The sequence below is a fragment of the Pseudophryne corroboree genome, chromosome 10 (genome assembly GCF_028390025.1).
Source record: "Pseudophryne corroboree isolate aPseCor3 chromosome 10, aPseCor3.hap2, whole genome shotgun sequence".
In the NCBI taxonomy this organism is placed as follows: Eukaryota; Metazoa; Chordata; class Amphibia; order Anura; family Myobatrachidae; genus Pseudophryne; species Pseudophryne corroboree.
The window spans coordinates 323,057,522-323,079,241 of record NC_086453.1 but is presented as its reverse complement, the minus strand read 5'-3'; the positions used below and the strand labels follow the sequence as shown (position 1 = coordinate 323,079,241).

Here is a 21,720-nt window from a genome sequence, read left to right as displayed (position 1 = left end):
TTGGTGGTCAATCCCCTTGTCCAGTAGAAGTCCACAGGTAATGAAAGGAACCCCCAGCTTTCTGAACTCTTGCTGTAAATTGATGCCACCTTTTACGACTGCGCGTGTGGTAAATCAACGTGGTAACTGTCACCAGCAGAAGTATCAGTTGCTTCACCAGTAAGGCCAAACGACTTTGAGGGACCACGCCCAGGGTGAGCTTCTGCTCCCACCTGCACATTAAATTATTATTACATAAAAATTGGTTAACATGAGCATCTCGAGGATTTGGGTTTGAAAGCACAAATTCCAGGATTAAGATTAAGATTTTTAATACATGTCAAAACTTCAAAGTTTATTGTTACAGAAAACAGAAAAGTTACAAGAATATAAAAGTTTAAATAGTCACACAACTAATTACAATCTCAAGAAAATAGGGTAAAAAGAACAATGTTCATATCACCTAGGCAGGGATGAACTCTGATTGAGGTGAAGTCTCCTCCTGTAGGTGTGTTTCACTATAATCACTTAGATCCCTTCACGATGAATGAACAATTTGCAGCCAGAGTTCCTCATATTTAAAACCCACTGCAGGACCCGCTCTTGCATCCCCTCCCTTGGGAGTAGTTTAACCCTCCCACAGCCAAAGTGTAGTGAGTCTCAGTTTACGCTGTGGGGTCTCTTAGCCATACTAGCAGGGGCGGATGGCCTTATCTTTTAATTGTTTGTTTTAACCTGGTTTAACTAGGATTGTGTACACAAACTGGGCTCATTTTTACAATAGTCCAGGAAGAAAATGTCACACCTAGGTAGACTCTACTGGGTTGCAGGGTGGACTCCTGCGATGTTTATACCCAAACTTCAACGTCTAATTACTGTCCAATACAGGATCCTAGCGCTATTAACAGTTTGTGTCTGAAGTTCTGTGGCTATAATGAAATACCAGCAAGGCCATTAACTTCCAACCATTTGTCATGCAAAGACTTTTAATTTGTATTGATACATGGATACTTCAGGTAATGTGAATGATACAATTTTGTTTTTAATCATGCCCAGTCCGATATAAACTGGGGCACTACACCACCATTAATTCCTATGGAGAGTGTACTCATTCAGAAATTGTGGCACATCAATAAGGAAATTGCCACACAATGTCCGCCTTAACTCGGAAATTACCTGCATAGAGGACATGTATGGCAGATCATTGTGGTAATTGTCACAAATGCAGTATATTTATATACAGGGCGGGTTCCGGGGCTTCTTGCGCCCCGGGCGGCATTAGGGGGCGTGGCTTCATACAGGGGGCTTGGTCGGTTATGCGCCCTGTACTGTAGTAGGATGTGCGGTGCGCGATTACGTCATCACGCACAGCACAGCAAAGATCCTCTCCACGAAGGAAAACTAGACGCTAAGTGTCTAGTTCCCTTCGTGGAGAGGACCTTTGCTGTGCGGTGCGCGATGACGTCAACGCGCACCGCACATCATTATAGTTAAGGTCCTCTCCAGGAAGGGAAACTAGACGTGTAGCGTCTAGTTTCCCTTCACAGCGGGCAGCCCATGAAGGGAAACTAGACGCATAGCATCTAATTTCCCTTCACAGGACAGCGGGCAGCGGTAGCGGGGGGCACCACAGCAGCGGCGGATCTTGCCATGGTGCGGCGCCCTCCGGATGGCGCCGGCGCCCTCCGGAAGGCGGTGCCCCAGGCAAAAGTCCTGCTTGCCCGTGGCCAGATCCGCTACTGTTTTTATACTGTAAATAAACTCTGCGGAGTATTAAGGTCCCCTTGATGGTTGCAAACTTAAATGTTTTGATCAAATTCCTGTAAAATAATAATCAAATTTTGCTAGATACTGTACATTACACACAGATTTGCAGTACTGTACTATATCTTATTTCCGTGCTGTATAGTGTATATTGGAAAATAAAAAAATGATAATATTCATAATCTCAAAGAAGAGGAGTACTGTATACTGTAGTATATTTATACAGTATACTTTGGATATGGGAACAAAAAGGCAGCATATTAAAAGTACAGTACATTATCTACATTGGCTCTTTGATGCATGTGCAGTGCAGTTTAGGAAAAATGACATCTGGTGGACTGAAAGTAGTATTACATCTCTGGCGTACAACACAATGTGACTGAATGTGCTATGAGGTGATCTGGCACGTGCGTAAAAGATGCGACTTCATAGCATATGGACATTATAGACATATGAGGATACATCTGTACATAAAATATATATTTAAAAATATATACCAAAAATTTTGGCAGCAAAAGGGTTACAGAAAATTAATGACTATGGCTAATGTTTATTTTAGGTACCGCCTAGTTCCAGAACACAGGTATCCAGCAGCATTTGACGATTGCCTCAGCGCCACAATTCACCTTTTCAAGACTGCACAGGAACATGGAGTGGACTCTTGCTCCATTGTAATATGTGGAGATAGCGCAGGGGGTAATCTAGCGGCTGCCGTTTGCCAAACCTTGGTGAGCAGGACAGATCTTCCAAAGCCTCTGGCTCAGGTGCTGATATACCCAGTAGTCCAGATGATTGACTGCCATTTGCCTTCATACCAGCAAAATGGCATGGTCCCCCCATTGCTCACAGAGATCACTGTATTCGGCATACTGCAGTATCTAGGTTGTTTTTGCGATGATGTATGTAAAGAAGTTATGTGTGGCAGTCATGTTCCTCCTGAAATGAGAATGAAACTCAGCAAATTGCTGAGCATTGATAACATTCCTGAGGAGTTTAAGGCCAAAGGCTACAAACCCCACAAGATGGCCGACTTTAAAAGCGAAGTCTATGAAAAAGTCAAACGAGAGTTTGAACCTCACGTCTCTCCGCTGCTGGCTGAGGAATCTGTGATTCGTCTTCTACCAAAAACGTACATCTTAACATGCGAGTTTGACGTTCTGCGGGATGAAGGATTACTCTATAAGAGACGCCTGGAAGAGAACGGAATCCCGGTCACTTGGTACCATGTTAAAGATGGATCCCATGGAGTCATGAGCTTCTTTGATCGACCTAACTGTTCTTCTGGAAAGCTGGCTCTAGATAATGTTATTACTTTTATAAAAAATCTCTGAGTAATTATGTTATATTTCATTCTTGTAATTCAGTATACATTCCACTGGCCAGAGGTACTGTAGTAGGAGCCATGTTCCTTTTCACATTTCTTGATTACGTGCTGGCTGTGTCTCCTTCCAGAAAAGGAGACACAACCAGCATGATTGACTCTAGCACATGATTGACTCTAGAGATGGGATGCAGGCACATTTAAGAGTATAATTAAAGTCATCCTTAAAGAGGACTGGGCTGCAAAGAGACTTAGCTCACAGAAGAGGTTGCCCTACTCTTCGATGTGAATGGTACATGGACAATTCTAGGGCCAGATTAAGGTCTGTGGGGACCCCTGGGCAACAAATTTGTGGGAGCCCTGTCAATAAAATTAGCAATATACACACATACTACCGTTCAAAAGTTTGGGGTCACCCAGACAATTTTCGTCGTTTCCACTTTTATTTATCAAATGAGTTTCGAAATGAATAGAACATATAGTCAAGACATTGCCACGGTTAGAAAGATATATATTTGAAATAATTATTTTGTCCTTCAAATTTTGCTTTCGTCAAAGAATGCTCCCTTTACAGCAATTACAGCATTGCAGACCTTTGGCATTCTAGCTGTTAATTTGTTGAGGTAATCTGAAGAAATTTCACCCCACACTTCCTGAAGCACCTCCCACAAGTTGGATTGGCTTGATGGGCACTTCTTGCGTACCATACGGTCAAGCTGCTCCCACAACAGCTCAATGGGGTTGAGATCTGGTGACTGTGCTGGCCACTCCCTTACAGACAGAATACCAGATGCCTGCTTCTTCCCTAAATAGTTCTTGCATAATTTGGAGGTGTGCTTTGGGTCATTGTCCTGTTGTAGGAGGAAATTGGCTCCAATCAAGCGCTGTCCACATGGTATGGCATGGCGTTGCAAAATGGAGTGATAGCCTTCCTTGTTCAAAATCCCTTTTACCTTGTACAAATCTCCCACTTTACCAGCACCAAAGCAGCCCCAGACCATCACATTACCTCAATATAAACAAAAAAATAGAGAAAACCACTTAACCAGCGCTTCTGTTTGTTCAATAGTTCATTTGTTCTTCTCAAATCATCCCCATCGTATTGCATATACAACAAAGAGGTAGGAAAGAGAATATAGTGTAATACAATTTTTAATAATAAACAACATAAAAACAATGTAATCCAGTGGTCTGTATAAAAGGCATATTAGACAGGTAGGCTTCTCAGTCAAAATAGATACAATGGAGGTTTATCAAATTTGGTGGAACTGCGGTTTAGACAGTTCAAAAGCAGCATGTAGGTATGGTGGAAGTCCCGGAAACGCCACTCATAATCGTCCCAGCTGCTGATTCCATACAGGTTCTCCTTCAGGATATTAGAACTGAGATGCCTCCTTCACCAACGCATTTCCTCCCCTACTGGGGTCTTTATCAAGGTGTCAGTATGCCTTACTCCTGTTTCTAACACTATTTAAACTGTCCATGTCCAATGAGCTGCCTCCGTGCGTAGCTGTATGCGTCTAGACATAAATTTCCTACAAGTCCCAGCATCCTCCAGCTGCGCACGGTACTCCCGCTACGTCACTTCCGGTATAGCGGGTTGCCATGGTAATGTCGGATCCCCGAGCACAGTCGCGGGTCCGCTCACCTGTGCTTCGTTCTCAATGATTCATTAAGTCTCTCGGTCTTTACTGGCTTTGCTCAAATTATAGTTGTATTTTTTGATAGAAATAAAACATCCAGAGGTTTTGAAGCGTCACGTCACTTCCGGGGGCGTTCCGGGGCGGACAGGTTTGTTGTCATGGAGACGCAATCTAAAAGTAGTTTTGAAATACTTTAAAATATACACAAATCTTAAAAACAACAGATCAAAAAACAACTCTAAATACATCAGATCTAGACTTACCATATATCAACACCAAAAAACTTTAATTTAAAAACCATTTGATTTCAAAGTCGGCATTTATGCCGCCTGGTTTTAACGTGCCTAGTTCTTAAATGGCTTGCATTTCTGCTTTAGCCAACTGGCTTGCCAAATCTTTTTTTCTCCAGTGGTTCTTTACATTCTTGATTCCGCAAAACCGTTTAATCCCAGTTACGCTACATTTATGGTGAACCCTAAAATGTTCAGACAGCGTATGAGTCGTGAGTGCTTTCTTAATATTTCTTAGGTGCTCACTAATCCTAATTTTAAGAGGTCTCGAAGTTCGACCTATGTACCATAAATTGCATGTGCACTCGATTGCATATATTACATTGGCAGTGTTACATGTTACAAAATCTGTTATTTTGCAGTTTTTATCATTAATCACTACCTCTGTTATTTTCCCACTGTTGCTTGATATATTTTTGCAACCGATGCATAATCTACATCGAAAGAAACCTTTTGATTTTACAGTACACATAGGTTTCTTAGCAGGTAGTGCACTCTTCACGAGATTTGTTTTTAGGTTAGGAGCCTTCCTAAAAATGCACTTGGGTTTTTCTGGCAATATTGAACCAATGATAGGGTCTTTCCTTAGGATCCCCCAATGTTTGTTGAGGGATTTCTCTAGGATTCTATGTTGACTATTAAATGAAGTAATAAAGGTCCAGTCATATTGTGACCCTTTTTCTCTTTCCTCTTTCTTTTTTGGTTGTAAGAGATCTTTGCGGTCAAGCTTTGCCACTTTCGTTCAAGCACTCTCTATCTTTTCGATTGGGTACCCGAAAGCCTTGAATTTTGACTTCATCTCCTCCGCTTGAATCTCATAGAGTGCAGAATTAGTACAATTGCGTTTCAAGCGCGTAAACTGACTATCCGGAATGGAGTTTAACCAATTGGAATGGTGGCAACTGGTGGCATTAATGTAGGCCCCTGAGTCAGTCGGCTTAACAAAAGTTTTTGTTTCTATCTTGTTATTTTCAATAAAAATGGTTATATCTAAAAAATTGATAGTTTTTTTTTTTACTACTTTCAAATGTTAAAAAGATGTTGTCTGTATTCAAATTAAGATAGTTAAAAAATTGCTCCAAGGTATCTTCACTCCCCTTCCAAATAAAAAAGATCACATCACATTACCTCCACCATGCTTGACAGATGGCGTCAGGCATTCTTCCAACATCTTTTCACTTGTTCTGCATCCCACAAATATTCTTCTGTGTGATCCAAACACCTCAAACTTCGATTCGTCTGTCCATAACACTTTTTTCCAATCTTCCTCTGTCCAATGTCTGTGTTCTTTTGCCCTTATTAATCTTTCCCTTTTATTGGGCAGTCTCAGATATGGCTTTTTCTTTGCCACTCTGCCTAGAAGGCCAGCATCCCGGAGTCGCCTCTTTACTGTAGACGTTGACACTGGCGTTTTTGTGGATACCATTTAATGAAGTTGCCAGTTGAGGACCTGTGAGGCGTCTATTTTTCAAACTAGAGACTCTAATGTACTTGTCTTCTTGCTCAGTTGTGCACCAGGGCCTCCCACTTCTCTTTCTACTCTGGTTAGAGCCTGTTTGTGCTGTTCTCTGAAGGGAGTAGTACACACTGTTGTAGGAAATGTTCAGTTTCTTGGCAATTTCTCACATGGAATAGCCTTCATTTCTAAGAACAAGTAAAGACTGTCGAGTTTCACATGAAAGTTCTCTTTTTCTTGCCAATTTGAGAGTATAATCGAACCCACAAATGTGATGCTCCAGATATTCAACTAGCTCAAAGGAAGGCTAGTTTTATAGCTTCTCTAACGAGCAAACCCATTTTCAGCTGTGCTATCATAATTGCACAAGGGTTTTCTAATAATCCATTAGTCTTCTACCGCGATTAGCAAACACAATGTATGTACCATTAGAACACTGGAGCGATGGTTGCTGGAAATGGGCCTCTATACACCTATGTAGATATTCCATTAAAAACCAGACGTTTGCAGCTAGTATAGTCATTTACCACATTAACAATGTATAGTGCATTTCTGATTAATTTAATGTTATCTTCATTGAAAAAAACAGTGCTTTTCTTTAAAAAAAAAGGAAATTTATAAGTGACCCCAAACTTTTGAACGGTGGTGTGTGTATATATATATATATATATATATAGTCCAGCATAGGCTCGGCACTCCCATAGAAAAACAAAGCTTGGTCCGGTGCCCTCATAACTGTTTGGCAGCAGTAAATATAGAATCCTCATCAGTGGCACTGATGAGGATTCTATATTTATATATATATATATATATATATATCAGATCCAAATGCCCCTGTACTCCGATTACCAACCCAGGTCTGTCTGTGCTCCGGTGCCCTCCTAAGGGGATTGCACCCCTAAGTATGCAAGAGTATGGATAGAGGCAGCACTCAGGAGACTAAGGGGTACATTTACTAAGCAGTAATAAGAGTGGAGAAGTGAGCCAGTGGAGAAGTTGCCCATGGCAACCAATCAGCACTGAAGTAACATCTATAATTTGCATACTATAAAATGATACAGAGCTGCTGATTGGTTTATGGGGAAATATCTCCACTGCCTCATTTCTTCACTCTTATCACTGCTTAGTAAATATACCTCTAAAAGCAGTTTAAATATCACCACAAAGCGTGTTTTATTCTGTCTACGTTTCGGGGTTCATGAGGAACGTAGACAGAATAAAGCACGCTTTGTGGTGATATTAAACTGCTTTTATTCTCCTGTTTGGGTGATTCTCTGGTGAGGGGATATCTGTTTCAGGACCCCGGGAAATATTATCTTTAAGAATTCTCCAATTTGCAGTTTATACCTATTGGGTCCATCTTGGAAGAATTTATGAATAAACATTCAACGAATATACAGTGGAATATACTTGGAAATTGTGTTTTTTTCTATGTATATTTGAGAGTTAACAACAGAGATCTTTCCTGTAGTGCTGCTCCTGTTTTGGCGCAAGATAAGGATATTGTCTTCTAATATATGTGTGTGTATATATATATATATATATATATATATATATATATATATATATATATATATATATAAAATAAAATGTCCAAGGGAGCTATAATACAATGTTGTTTCTTATAGGATTCCCTCCAAATTGTGACCACAATTACTTACAAACTTCAGTTTATTCACATATTAACATTGAACAATGAATCGCAGTGGATACAATTGCATCCACATTAAAATACAGACATCAAAACCATAGGTGGTAAAATATATATAGAGTTCCTTAATCCAATGGAGTCTCTCAATAGAAGTCTGATGATCTCGCATCCAAACTAAACCCAACGCTTTTCGTCCAAATGGACTTCATCATGGGTTCATATCTAGATAACAAATGTATAGATAGTATGAATAATTATACAAATCAAACTATTGTGGTCACATCATAAATTGGTAGTTGTATATATACCAAATAGATCTGAAGAACTCTATGGGGTATGTGAACAATCTTATGGTCGCGCTGCTCCCACAGTAAAAAATTTGGAAGAACCATATCACTAAATGAAGTGAATTATAAAAAAGGAGGGGATCTAAAGAGATATCCAACGTATTTAATTCTAATAGAGGTTATATTGGCTTGACCTCTATAACTTCATTATATCCATTATATGTCAATGTGACTATAAGCTATTCAAAGTTTGTTACTATCCATATTATCCATACTTCTCAGTCATTATAATTACAAAATTGCCCATATTTATAATCAAATGGATATCAGATGGAATAACACATGAATAGGAGGGGGATATAGAAAACAATGTATCAAGAATGCAGAAAATGGATTTATATCCAGCAAGGGATTATTTTTATATACATACCAATATGAAAATGCAATAGTAAAACAATAATGCTGAGTTCACTATTGTCCACAATCACGTTTGTGTTGATCAAGCCTATAATAGAAATAATACCATCATGTAACACCTTTTTATATAATTACATATGAGAGTATGTAGTGGTATCCTAAAATTTCCTCCCATTAAGTGTGGTATTTATACCATTATTTACCACATATATGTCAAGTCCTCCGGAAATAATTATTGATAATATTTTTAGACATCAATCAAAAACCTTCACAATCTTAATCTAACCATCACTGATTATACAATCATTGTGGACAAACATCTATGTGACAGCCCGGCCTTCTACAGCAATAGCAACATTGTTACTTACTTCTCAGACTGAATGGCTCTCCTGAACAGCAGTAAAGCCTGTTCTAATCAGAGGGGGTTATATACCCTGGGCTTTTACACCTGTATGTTCCAGGAGTGTAACTTCTGAAAAAACATATTTGTTCCTTAACTATACCTATCTCATATGGCCCTAAATGTGTATTTGTGTGCATTGTACATTAAAATGGAATCGGGGGTATGTAACTGACTCCCTGTTGCTTGTGGAAGCATTTATTGTTAAATGCGTTCCACTCGGCAAGGCGTGCGTTCCACCCGTCTTACTTCCAGTCTTATCGAGTGGAAGTGATGTAGCGGCTGAATGCGGCTGTCATAGGGGGATTGTGCTGATACTATCAGTTGGTCATAGGGGTAGCGGCTAATTGCGGCTGTCATCGGTTGGTCATAGGGGGAGCGGCTAACATTGAGGGGGGGGGGTGCTGATACTATCAGTTGATTCTACTATACTCCCAGTTCCAGTCCATGCGTTCCAGCGCATTTGGTGTACCAGTATACACCCAGAATTCCACGCATTCCAGCGCATCTGGTTTGTCTATTAAAACACGGCTCTTTGGAAACATAAGTTCCTAGTGCTAAAATCAATAAGTGTGTTGTTAAGTTCAAATATATTTCTAATAAATATTTATAATGCCAGCGTTAATATATGCTATGAACGCAAGGCGCATCTTATTAAAATATACAATAAAAGTGCACTGTATGTCGCAAACACAACATCCCTTTAAGAGAAAACAAGCACTCGCACACATTGGTGGTTATTCCGAGTTGTTCACTCGTTGCCGTTTTTCGCAATGCAGCGATTAGGTGGAAAATGCTCATGCGCATGGTACCCAGCGCGCATGCGCTAAGTAATTTAACACAAAACTTTGGAGATTTACACAAGCTCGAGCGACGTTCTTGCAACGCTCGAGTGATCGTAGTGTGATTGACAGGAAGTGGGTGTTTCTGGGCGGCAACTTGGCGTTTTCAGGGAGTGTGCTAAAAAATGCAGGCGTGCCAGGTAAAAACGCAGGAGTGGCTGGAGAAACGGGGGAGTGGCTGGCCGAGCGCAGGGCATGTTTGTGACATCAAACCAGGAACTAAATGGACTGAGGTGATCGCAATCTAGGAGTAGGTCTGGAGCTACTCAGAAACTGCAAGGAATTATTTAGTAGCAGTTCTGCTAATCTTTCGTTCGCTATTCTGCCAAACTAAGATACACTCCCAGAGGGCGGCGGCCTAGTGTTTGCAATGCTGCTAAAAGCAGCTAGCGAGCGAACAACTCGGAATGAGGGCCATTGTCTGCGTTCCAATGCTCAGTGATGTATATATTTAATATTAAAAGGATATGCATACAGTATAACACATGTACAGTATATATATGTTTTCAGATTTACAATTACAGAGGAAGCAGTTGTTCCAAAAGAATCCATACAGTTACAGCCAGCATACATACATTACCCTTTCCCATAGAACATTTCCTCCATCTCTCCCTCTCTCTCAATGCTCAGTGAACAGTCGTCTCCATCTTTAGCTCTCCCTCAACAGCAAACAACAGCAACTGCCACAGCAGAAAAAACAGCAAACAGAACTTCTTGTGTGACTGGAATCACCTATATCCTGTGTATTTTGGGGGAGTACATGTCTGGGACGGAGTCTTCTGTTATTGGTCCAGGGGAGGGAACTTTCTCATTCATGATGTATTATTGGTCAGTTCATATGCAAGCAATGTCCAGCCTTGAAGATGACATCATAGGGGTTGGCCACTGCTTTCCTGCCCACATGCTTGCTTTGGAATGTTGTTTCTTGTCATTAGAATTGTGGCTTCATATTCCTACATTTAATCATAACTAATTGTTGCAATGAGCTACAACCTAACCACAGCTATCAAATTAATCCACACATTCCTCTGATTATTTTGACACCAAGCATGACATGTTTATCTTGTTCCATTCCATTAATACATATACATGATGTTATACTCCATTATATAATTTAAAACATTATAATGTCTGGTGCTTGACATGTTTAATTTATGTGTGGTATGAAATATGTGTTGAATATATCTTTATGGCTTGTCTGTGTGAATGTGTATGCTACCATATATCGCTTTGCACGCTGCGTGCATTCGCACGCACAGCGACTCATCTGTTTGGAGTTTGTATTGGTTGTGTATGTAATATTTTTGACTTCGACAGTCCACTTGTTGGCAGTAAACAATAACCGCCATAAATTATTAACAGAAGAAAAATATTTCAAACACATAATCAGTGACCTAGACACACGTATGTATTCATTTCACAAATCAGACATTGACCATATTTGGGGAAGACGGAGGAGGAGGGACATCCTCTATATGCACTCGGCGGTCACGGGACCACTGGTTGGGTGTGGGATGACATTCAACCTATAGAGTATGCTGGGACAGTGCTATGGCTTATAATGTCTGATTTGAACGAACGTTTCACACACACATGTACCTACATCTTTGTACACTGATGTTCGGATTCGATAGATGTTTTGCTGGGTAGACGGAGAAAACACAGACAAATCGTGAAAGGGACATATAAATTTTTCATGGTAAATATTCCTTTCACTCCCTGAACATTGTTTCCATTTCTGGAACGTATGCTAGGCCCGAGGTTGTTAGTAGTGTCCTTCCTAGATAACATAAACCTTCGGAGTTCGGGGAGAATCACTCAAACTTTTCTTCCACATATATTAATGAGCTCTTTATCTGCTATGTGTGAATAGCCATTGTCTGATTGTTCCTGATTACCTCCCAATTTCCTGATTTCCTTAAATTGGTGAGATTGAAACATACCAGGAATTTATCTATGGTACTGGTGGATCTTAAGACTAGGGGGTCTTGTGATATTATATTCCTTGTCCACCGGTGTCCCCCCCCCCCTCCTTCCTCTGTGTAATTCAAGTACCTCAGCTAACTCTCAAGAATATGGCACTAATCCTGCATTATTTGGTCTTAGAGGTACCTGTGAGCACATCCAACATTCCGTTTGGTTTAAGACCTTACCCACTAATGAGTGGTTATCACTCAAGGGATGTCTATCAAATGCTGCCTTATTGCTAGACTGACATCTCTGGATGCACTCATCTTCAATTACGGGGTCACAATAACTACAAAATACAGTTTTCCTCAGACAATAGCATATCACGTTACCTCCGAACTCCGTAACTACTAGACCTTTGATTTTCTCTGGCTTTAACAAAGTTATAGGCTGATCCTGGGATCCTATAAAGACATCACTCTTTTCTCCAGAACCAGTTCCAGTCCCACACTCGACTCATGAAAATCTCACAAAAATAAATGTCCTGAAAAAAAGAATGTTTGTCAAGGGGAAAAAGAAAGATAGAACACAAATCTTGCCCATAGCAAATCCATTACAACGACTGGTCTTTCTGCAATTCTTTAGTACGCTCAGGTAGTGTTCAACAGTGCCGCCTCTCAGACTTCACGGAACAGGCTCTCGGGTGATACTTCTGCGATCTCACTCCCTTTACGAGTTCCTTCCGGACTACCGACTTTCCTGCGATGGGAATCGTGGACCCAAGTCTCTCTCTTGGCTACTTTCACTGGGATCGTGCTGTCAACAAAACTTGGTAGGTCAATCCCACCTGTCTATTAGGCAACCTGAGCGTAAGAACAATCACACAATCTCTTGGTTCACAGTCAAGACAGTTAGTAGTTGGTATACCAGGAATCAACAGTTTCAAGTGCTTTTGTCAAGTTCAAAAGTGTAAAAGTTGATGTTAATGCATTTATCTGCTATTAAGGAATGCTGGTACTTATGGTTCATTTATGCAAGTTCCACCCAACAGTGTAACAGTTGATGTTAATGCATTTATCTACTATTAAGGAATGCTGGTACTTATGATTCATTTATGCAAGCTCCGCCCAGCAGTGTGAAAAGTTGATGTTAATGCATTTATCTGCTATTGAGGAATGCTGGTACTTCTGGTTCATTTATGCAAGCTCCGCCCAGCAGTGTGAAAAGTTGATGTTAATGCATTTATCTGCTATTGAGGAATGCTGGTACTTCTGGTTCATTTATGCAAGCTCCGCCCAGCAGGATTATTCAAGCCATTATACCTATGTATTGATTATTACGTGAAAGGCGGGATTTAATTGACTGTTATGCAAGCTCCGCCCAGCAGTCTTATTCAAGCCATTATACCTGTGTATTGATTATTACATGAAAGGCGGGATTTAATTGACTGTTATGCAAGCTCCGCCCAGCAGGATTATTCAAGACATTATACCTATGTATTTATTATTACCTGAAAGGTGGGATTTAATTGACTGTTATTCAAGCTCCGCCCAGCAGGGTTATTCAAGCTATTATACCTGTGTATTGATTACTACGTGAAAGGCTGGATTTAATTGACTGCTATGCAAGCTCCGCCCAGCAGGGTTATTCAAGCCATTATACCTGTGCATTGATTACTACGTGAAAGGCGGGATTTAATTGACTGTTATTCAAGCTCCGCCCAGCAGGGTTATTCAAGCCAATATACCTGCTAAAGTGTCCACGCTGGTTGTACGAGACTGTGCTTTATAGAGACACCAGCTTGCTCACCTGTTCCCGCAATATACCTGCTAAAGTGTCCATGCTGGTTGTACGAGACTGTGCTTTATAGAGACACCAGCTGGCTCACCTGTTCCTGCAATATACTTGCTAAAGTGTCAATGCTGGTTATTGCGAAATTGTGCATTATAGAGACGCCCGCTTGTCTTACTTGCTCATTAGCCTAGGGAGATAATTCATTGAGCTACTTTGGTAATTGTTGTATTAATTCAGTGAGTCCTGTTAATGTTGTCAGTGTAATAAAATTGTGTTGTATACATTACGTGCCAGTCTGTGTCTGCTTCACAAAGGGAGCTTTAACGCTTGCCTCTCTGTCACGTGGTGCTGGAAGCAGCAAGGTATCGGAGAACCATCAGCTGAAGTTCGAGACCTGTAGCACACCCGCGGACTGGGGAATTACATAACTTTTCTGGCGTCACGAACAGGATCAAAGACTTCTGGCAAGCCAGTTCCCACAGACACAAAGGATAAAGAATCACAGGTCTCAAGCAGTAGCAGCGCCCAGGAGGGAGCAAACGTTTTGACCCTGATAACCATGCCTTACTATTTCTGCGCACCCTGGCTTCCCTGTTACTCTGGAGAGGTGGAAAACAGAGGGACTGAAAATTTTAAAGACTTTAAAGCAAAATTGAGTTCGATGTTTAAACTATACTCCCTTACTGAAAGTCAAAAGGTAAAGTTGTTAAAGGGACAATTAAAGGGGTCCGCTCTAAGGGAAGTCAACTCATGGCCTGACCGGGAGAAGAAGATGGTGGATCAAATTTTTGAGACATTGACGAGGATATTCGAGATCAAGACCCTCTCTGAATTAAAGACGTGGTTTTACGCTAGGACGCAGCAACATGGGGAATCATTACGAGACTTTGCTTTTAGTCTGCAAGAAGCGTTGAAAGCTATCCAACAAGTGGATACCGAGGAAGTCTGGGTCGTAGACAAAACCCTGATTGATCAGTTTATTGATGGGATAAGAGAAGAGAGTGCCTAGTCCCAGCTCAAGTTGTTATAGAATCAAGCGCCAGATGAAACCTTTCTGGATTTTAAAGAGACTGCTATAAAGATCTTGGGAACTAGTGCCGACAAATGAGAATGCCCACCCCGGCCACATGTAACCTCCAACGTACAACGTGAACATTCTGCTGCAAGCAGTACCATCGACGTACTAAGCAAACAAGTTGCGGAGCTAACTCGAGAAGTTAAAGAATGGAAAGATCGGCAACAAGAAACCCCGGGAAACTGGAGAACAGAGCGGCAAGGGAATTGGAGACCTGCGCCAGGGTCCTTCGGGGTGTCAGGAATCGGCGCTCTGCTACGTCTCACTTACCAGTGAGCTGGTGTGCGGGCTTTCGGAGGTCTTGGCCCCAGTTGCGGCTGCATGGGTGTAGTAACCGCGAGCGTTCTATTTCACATTGCTGAGTACTCCTGAGTCTGGTCCTGTGTGGGTTTTGCGGTGTGCCGATGTCCAGCCTGTGTGGACGTTACCATGACACCTGCACGCAGCTGAGTCTGATGTTCAATCCAGCTCTGTATCTCCGCCTGCAGTTTGTGTCCAATCACTGCTGGGCAGGAGGTATAACTTCCAGCTTGTGGCTCTCTCACATGGCCTCGGACAACAAGTCACACACCGTGTGCCTAAGTTCTTCTGGTTCCTGTTTCCAGCGATCCCCGTGGTTACTTCCATTTGTTCCAGTCTTCATTCTCACAGCTCTCCTGTTAACTCCGGACTCCAATTCCATCCAGCCACAATCACCAGCAGCAGAGACTCTCCTCAGGTGTTCGTATTACCATCTCACTTGTACACTGGCTATCTGTATTCCATCTGTGCATTTCAGCAGTATTACTATTGATGGCTTAGAGACTGTTTCCTGCTTGAGCCTAGTAAAACTATTTGGACTTGTGTGCTTTATAGAGACTGAGTGTTTTTCATACATACCGGAGTTCTGCCTTTCAAGTTACTTTATCTTACGTTATACCGAGACTGTGTGCTATCAAGTACTATTGGACTTTAGTTATATCATCTGCCTTCAGTTTTGTGGTTTCACATTTCATTTGCAAGAGACCTCAGCTATTTAAATCCAGTTATCAACCATTGTCATTCCATTACCGGTTTTCTGTTTATACTGTTATCCGATCTGCAAAGTAACAATAAAACATCAGCGCCTATGCGCAGGACTATTATATTGCCTCCACGTTTTATCCATCAGACCAACACTGACCCACTAGCGCCCCCGCCGGGGACAGACAAACCTAGAGACCTGACACGGGGATAATTGGAAATCCTCAGCAAAATTTGGAAGACGCCCAATGGATCAATTCAATCAACAGGGGCGACCCATTTGTCGTAGATGCCAACAAAGTGGTCATGTAGAGCGACAGTGCCGATCGGAAGCTTTAAACTCGGAAGTCCCGCGGCAGCGGACCGACCCTCGGGAGACTTCCAACAATTAGGTCCAAGAAGAGAAATGAGCCGGATGAAGTACGTAGGACAATGCCCCAGTCTGGGAATATGTATTAATGGAATAGAGATTTCGGCCTTGTTGGATACCGGATCGCAAGTAACGACAATTCAATGGAATTAGTTCTGAGAACATTGGCAAGATGCGGATCTCATCCCACCACCTCCGAACTGGTTGAACTTATTGGCCAGCGATGGTCAGCTAATTCCATGCCGTGGTTACTGGGAGTGTGATATTCGATAGGTGACACCTGTCTACGTCAGCAGGGGTGCATCATCACTAACGTAGATGAGAAGGGGGTGCCAGCGGTTATACTAGGAATGAGCGTATTGCAACACTGCCCTAATGAACTAGTAAATGCTCTACAAGGAGAGGTGGAGGTATGCTCAGCGCAGGACAAGAGGGGTTTAGAGAAAGGGATGAAAACATTCCGAGCACAACAGAATTTCACAAGCGCTAGTGTTCATGTGGGGAAAGTGAGAATTGCCGAACACCATGCTGTCGCGTTGGAACCAAATACTGAAACCGTATTATGGTGTAAAAGCAAAATCGGCCCTGGCGGACGAGACTATGAAGCCTTAGTCGAACCGGATTACCGGAAAACATCTTTACAGGCCCTTGTAGCTAAGAGCATAGTGCAAGTTAAAAAAGGAAGCTGCCAATCCGTTTCCTCAACCCGTTTGACCAACCCTATATACCTTTACCGCAATCAGGCAGTTGCTACCTTGACCAACGTAACTTTTCAGAACATCTATCCCGTGCCCGGCTCAGATACGCAGTTAAGTTCCTGAATAGTGCAGGGTATACAAGAAGATGATGACTCTCCATGATGGAAAGATATCGAGATAGGCACACCGGACACTCCTGAGGAACACAGAGAAAGAATATTGGAGAGGTAGTCTGAAAGAATCAGGCAACTTTCAGTCAAACACCCGAGGACTTTGGCTGTGTGAAAACCATAACGCATTGGATTCCTACCGGGAATAATCCACCAATTAGGGAATGACACCAGCCTCTGGCCCCAGCGATGTATCAGCCCGTCAAGAAAATGTTGGAGGACATGAAAAAGTCAGGAGTCATTAGAGAGAGTTATAGCCCGTGGGCAGCCCCAATGGTACTGGTGTGAAAGAAAGATGGTTCCCTACGTTTCTGCGTGGATTATCGCCAGTTGAATAACATTACCCATAAAGATGCATATCCACTTCCCAGAATTGAGGAAACGTTGACTGCACTTAATTCAGCAAAGTATTTCTCTACCTTGGACCTTACCAGCGGATACTGGCAGATACCGGTGGCCACTGAAAATCGGGAGAAAACCGCCTTTATCACACCTATGGGCCGTATGAATTTGTAAGGATGCCATTTGGGTTGTGTAACGCACCAGGAACTTTTCAAAGGGTCATGGAACACTGTTTAGGATATAAGAATTTTGACATGGTCCTGCTCTACCTGGATGACATCATCATCTTCTCTCGATCTTATGAGGAGCATCTAAGACATCTCCATGAAGTTTTCCAAGAGTTGGCGAAATATGGGTTATAGGTGAAACCATCTAAATGTCATCTTCTAAAGAAATCCGTACAGTACCTTGGGCATATCGTTAGTGCCGAAGGCATTTCCACCGACCTGGACAAGATTCGGGCAGTACAGGAGTGGCCAGTTCCCAAAACCCTGAAAGACATCTGGGCATTCCTAGGTTTTGCAGGATACTATCGCAGATTCATCCAAAATTTCATCAAAAACTCTCTTCGGCCTTCTTCGAGGGGTGTCAAGAGTACGTTAAGCCCCGAAAGGACCAATTCCTTGGACAGAAACACAACAACAATCATTTGAAGCATTAAAGTCGTCTCTAACAAGCGCTCCACTTCTGGCCTACCCAAATTATGAGCAACCCTTTCACCTATATACCGATGCCAGCTACCAGGGGTAGCAGTTCTATCTCAAGTTCAAGAAAACCAGGAAAGGGTGATCGCAAACGCCAGCTGAGGATTAACCAAAACCAAGCGGAACGATAGTAACTACAGTGCTTTCAAGTTAGAGCTTCTCGCCGTAGTATGGGCCGTCACTGCAAAATTCAAAAATTATCTGGCAGCCTCGAAATTTACAGTTTTCACGGATAACAACCCACTTGCTCACTTGCAGACGGCATGGTTGGGAGCCCTAGAACAGAGGTGGTGTTCAAGGTTAGCGAATTTCAACTTTACAATCAAATATCGCAAAGGGAGGCAGGACGACAATGCTGACGCTCTGTCCCGGCTACTGTTGCAGCTGGAGAATAAAGTAGAAGATATCTGGGAAGAAGTTGAGTTACCCCCTATCCCTGAAAGTGATAGCCAACAACAACTAATTGTGATGCTTAGGGACTCTATAAATGATACAAGAAGTGGAAAATAGGAGCGGCACTTTGGAGGCCGACAATGGCAAGGGATCCAAGAAGAGAGTCCTATCATTCGAGAACTAATACAGTTACTTAACTTAGAGGAAGGACTTAGCAGAGACCGTCGACTGAAGGCTGACCCTGAATTGGTGAAACTTTGGAGGCTGAGAGAAAAATTTCAGATACAGGGAGGACTTCTTCGGCGTCGGTCCATCCTTTCAAAGACCCATCACTCTACCCTGCAAATTGTGATTCTGCGAACCCATGCACCTTGCATCCTGATGAAATATCATAATGAATCAGGACATTTTGGGTGTCAGAAAACAGAAAACACAATAAGAGCCCGCTTTTACTGGATAGGTCTACGGGAGGATCTGGAAAAATGGTGCCAGTCATGTCAATACTGTAACTTGAAGAGGACTCCAGACCAAAAACAGAGAGCTGCTCTTCATCCCATCGTGAGTACCCGACCTCTGGAGCTGGTGGCCCTTGATCATGTCAAATTGGAAGCAAGTCGCAGTGGGTATCAGTACGCCCTGACCATCATAGACCATTACACAAAGTTTGTTGTCGTGGTCCCAGTGAAAGACTTATCGGCAAATACTACAGCTGTCACCTTCTGGAAACACTTCATTCAACCATACGGCTACCCGGAACAGAATTTAACTGATCAAGGGATGGCATTCGAATCTCAGCTATTTGCGGAATTGTGTGGGCTCTACCAGTGTCATAAAATGAGGACAACGGCATACCATCCCCAGTGCAATGGTCTATGTGAGAAGATAAATCAAACCCTAATAAACATGCTTCGGGCCATTCCGTTGCCGCGGAGACTAGACTGGCCTAGTCTGTTACCGGAGCTGACATTTCTGTACATTAACACCAAACACAGGGTATACCCCTTATTATTTGATGTTTGGTCAACAAGGGAGGCTTCCTGCCGATTTGCAGTTAGACATACCCACAGCAACTGACGACGCCTACCAGCCCAGGGGAGATTGGGTAAAAGAACACTAAGAGCGAATTGAAGAAGCTAAAACATAAGTTAAACAGGGAATGGAGGATGTTCACTACAAACAGGAAAGCTGCTACAACAAGTGAGCATATGCCGAACCTCTGCAAGTAGGAGACAAGGTGTGGCTTAGAAAAAATGCCCGACGCAGCAAATTAGACTCATGGTGGGAGGAGGTTCCCTATCTGGTGGCCGAAAGACCAAACCCTGAACTAACAACATACGGGATTACAGATGGAGTTCAGCAAAATACAGTTCATCAGAATCGCCTGCGTCTCTGCACCACCCCCATTTTGGACGTTCTGGACTCTGATGCCCCGTGACAGAGAGGTTAAGTTTCCCTGCAGACCAGCAATATAGCAATCCACTGGATATGCTGTGATTTAATGGGTTCCCCATGTCAGTTGGGTGTCCCACACCAGGGAACGGGTCCAGAGACACAGCGACAACCCCAGAACCAATGACTGAGGATGAGGAGGTCAGACAGTCCTCAAGAAGCACTAGGGGAATCCCCCCTCTGTGGTACAGAGACTAAATTTAACAATGAAAAGAACAGAATTGTAGTAACGAATATTCATGGTAATCAAATGTGTAAATTTACTGGTTAGCTGGAATTTGGAAAGTTTGTTATTGTGAGGGAAAGCCATACGTGAGGACATGTATAATTTTTAGGGGGGTGGAATGTAATACCCCATATAGGGAGGTATAGTTTTTTTTTCTTTCTCTAGTCACTTAAACATACAAAGGTCTCTTTGGTTAATATGGCCCCTAATTAATGGTTAAAATCACATAGCCCATAGAATAACATGGGCTGTGTATTAGATCCCTGGCAACTTTGGTCATGGACAAATTGGCGCCACTGTATGCTAATTTTAGCCCCCTCACTCAGCAATTGATTACCCGGGAAAGCTGTCCCCTCATTGATTGGCCCCCTGGGGTTGCAGGGTAGAAAATCCCTGGGGCGGGCTGTTGCTGGGGCCCGGGAGCCAGTCATCCTGAAAGACGGGGGTGGCGTCGGAACCTGAAGCCCTTTATCTGGGGCCACACAGCGTGGGAAGCGGGGGCTGTCCAGGGTTGGAGGAGTAGAGGGGAAGAGTCAGACTCGAGAGGACGGCGCGGAGAAGACGGAGTGGATCTGGACGGCACTCTCCTCACAAGGGCGCATCCCCGGTGCTCAGCATCCCGGGTGGCGCCGAACATCCAGGAGCCGGATCAGAGGTGGCAGAGATGCCGCAACTTTGGTGAGACCACCTCAATGCCCTCCTGCTGCGGTACTCTGCCCATGTAGTAAACCCTTCCACTGCCAAACTCTGCATTGGGGTCATATTGTATATAGGGGTAGGCTCTCCTCATTAGTCAGTGCCCTATTCTCTCATTTGGTCGGTAGGAGGTAGGCTCTCCTACATTTATGCCCTCCGCTGCGTAACTGCATTTGGGGACATTATTGAAGGGGGTATGCTCCCCTTAAGTCCACAGTGCCCCAGCATATTGTTTAATGAATAGGGGGTAGGCTCCCCTTCATCGGGCCCCGCAGTATATATATTTAATAAGGGGTAGGCACCCCTTCTGTTTAGTAATAGGGGTAGGCTCCGTTAGAGCTAATGTGCATATATCTCAAGCAATTATCTGCTATTAAGGATTGCTGGTACTTCTGGTTCATTTATGCAAGCTCCGCCCAGCAGTGTAAAAGTTGAAGTTAATGCATTTATCTGCTGTTAAGGAATGCTGGTACTTATGGTTCATTTATGCAAGCTCCACCCAGCAGTGTAAAAGTTGATGTTAATGCATTTATCTGCTATCAAGGAATGCTGGTACTTCTGGTTCATTTATGCAAGCTCCGCCCAGCAGTGTAAAAGTTGATGTTAATGCATTTATCTGCTATTAAGGAATGCAGGTACTTATGGTTCATTTATGCAAGCTCCGCCCAGCAGTGTAAAAGTTGATGTTAATGCACTTATCTGCTATTAAGGAATGCAGGTACTCTTAGTTCATTTATGCAAGCTCCGCCCAGCAGTGTAAAAGTAGAAGTTAATGCATTTATCTGCTATTGAAGAATGCTGGTACTTCTGGTTCATTTATGCAAGCTCCGCCCAGCAGGGTTA

General features: G+C 42.7%; 1 protein-coding gene across 5 annotated transcripts in view; it reads left to right on the top strand.

Moving 5' to 3' along the window:
* LOC134966638 (arylacetamide deacetylase-like 4) overlaps nt 1-21,720 on the top strand; it is a 185,860-nt gene that overhangs the window by 143,005 nt on the left and 21,135 nt on the right. For 4 of the 5 annotated variants that reach the window (XM_063943535.1, XM_063943532.1, XM_063943533.1 and 1 more), the window contains one exon: nt 2,303-7,176. The exons of the other annotated variant lie outside the window; for it this stretch is intronic. In XM_063943535.1, coding sequence (XP_063799605.1) covers nt 2,303-3,074 — 772 coding nt within the window. In that variant the 3' untranslated portion in view covers nt 3,075-7,176. Of the gene's footprint in view, nt 1-2,302; nt 7,177-21,720 lie in introns of those variants that run through there. 5 annotated transcript variants of the gene reach the window in all.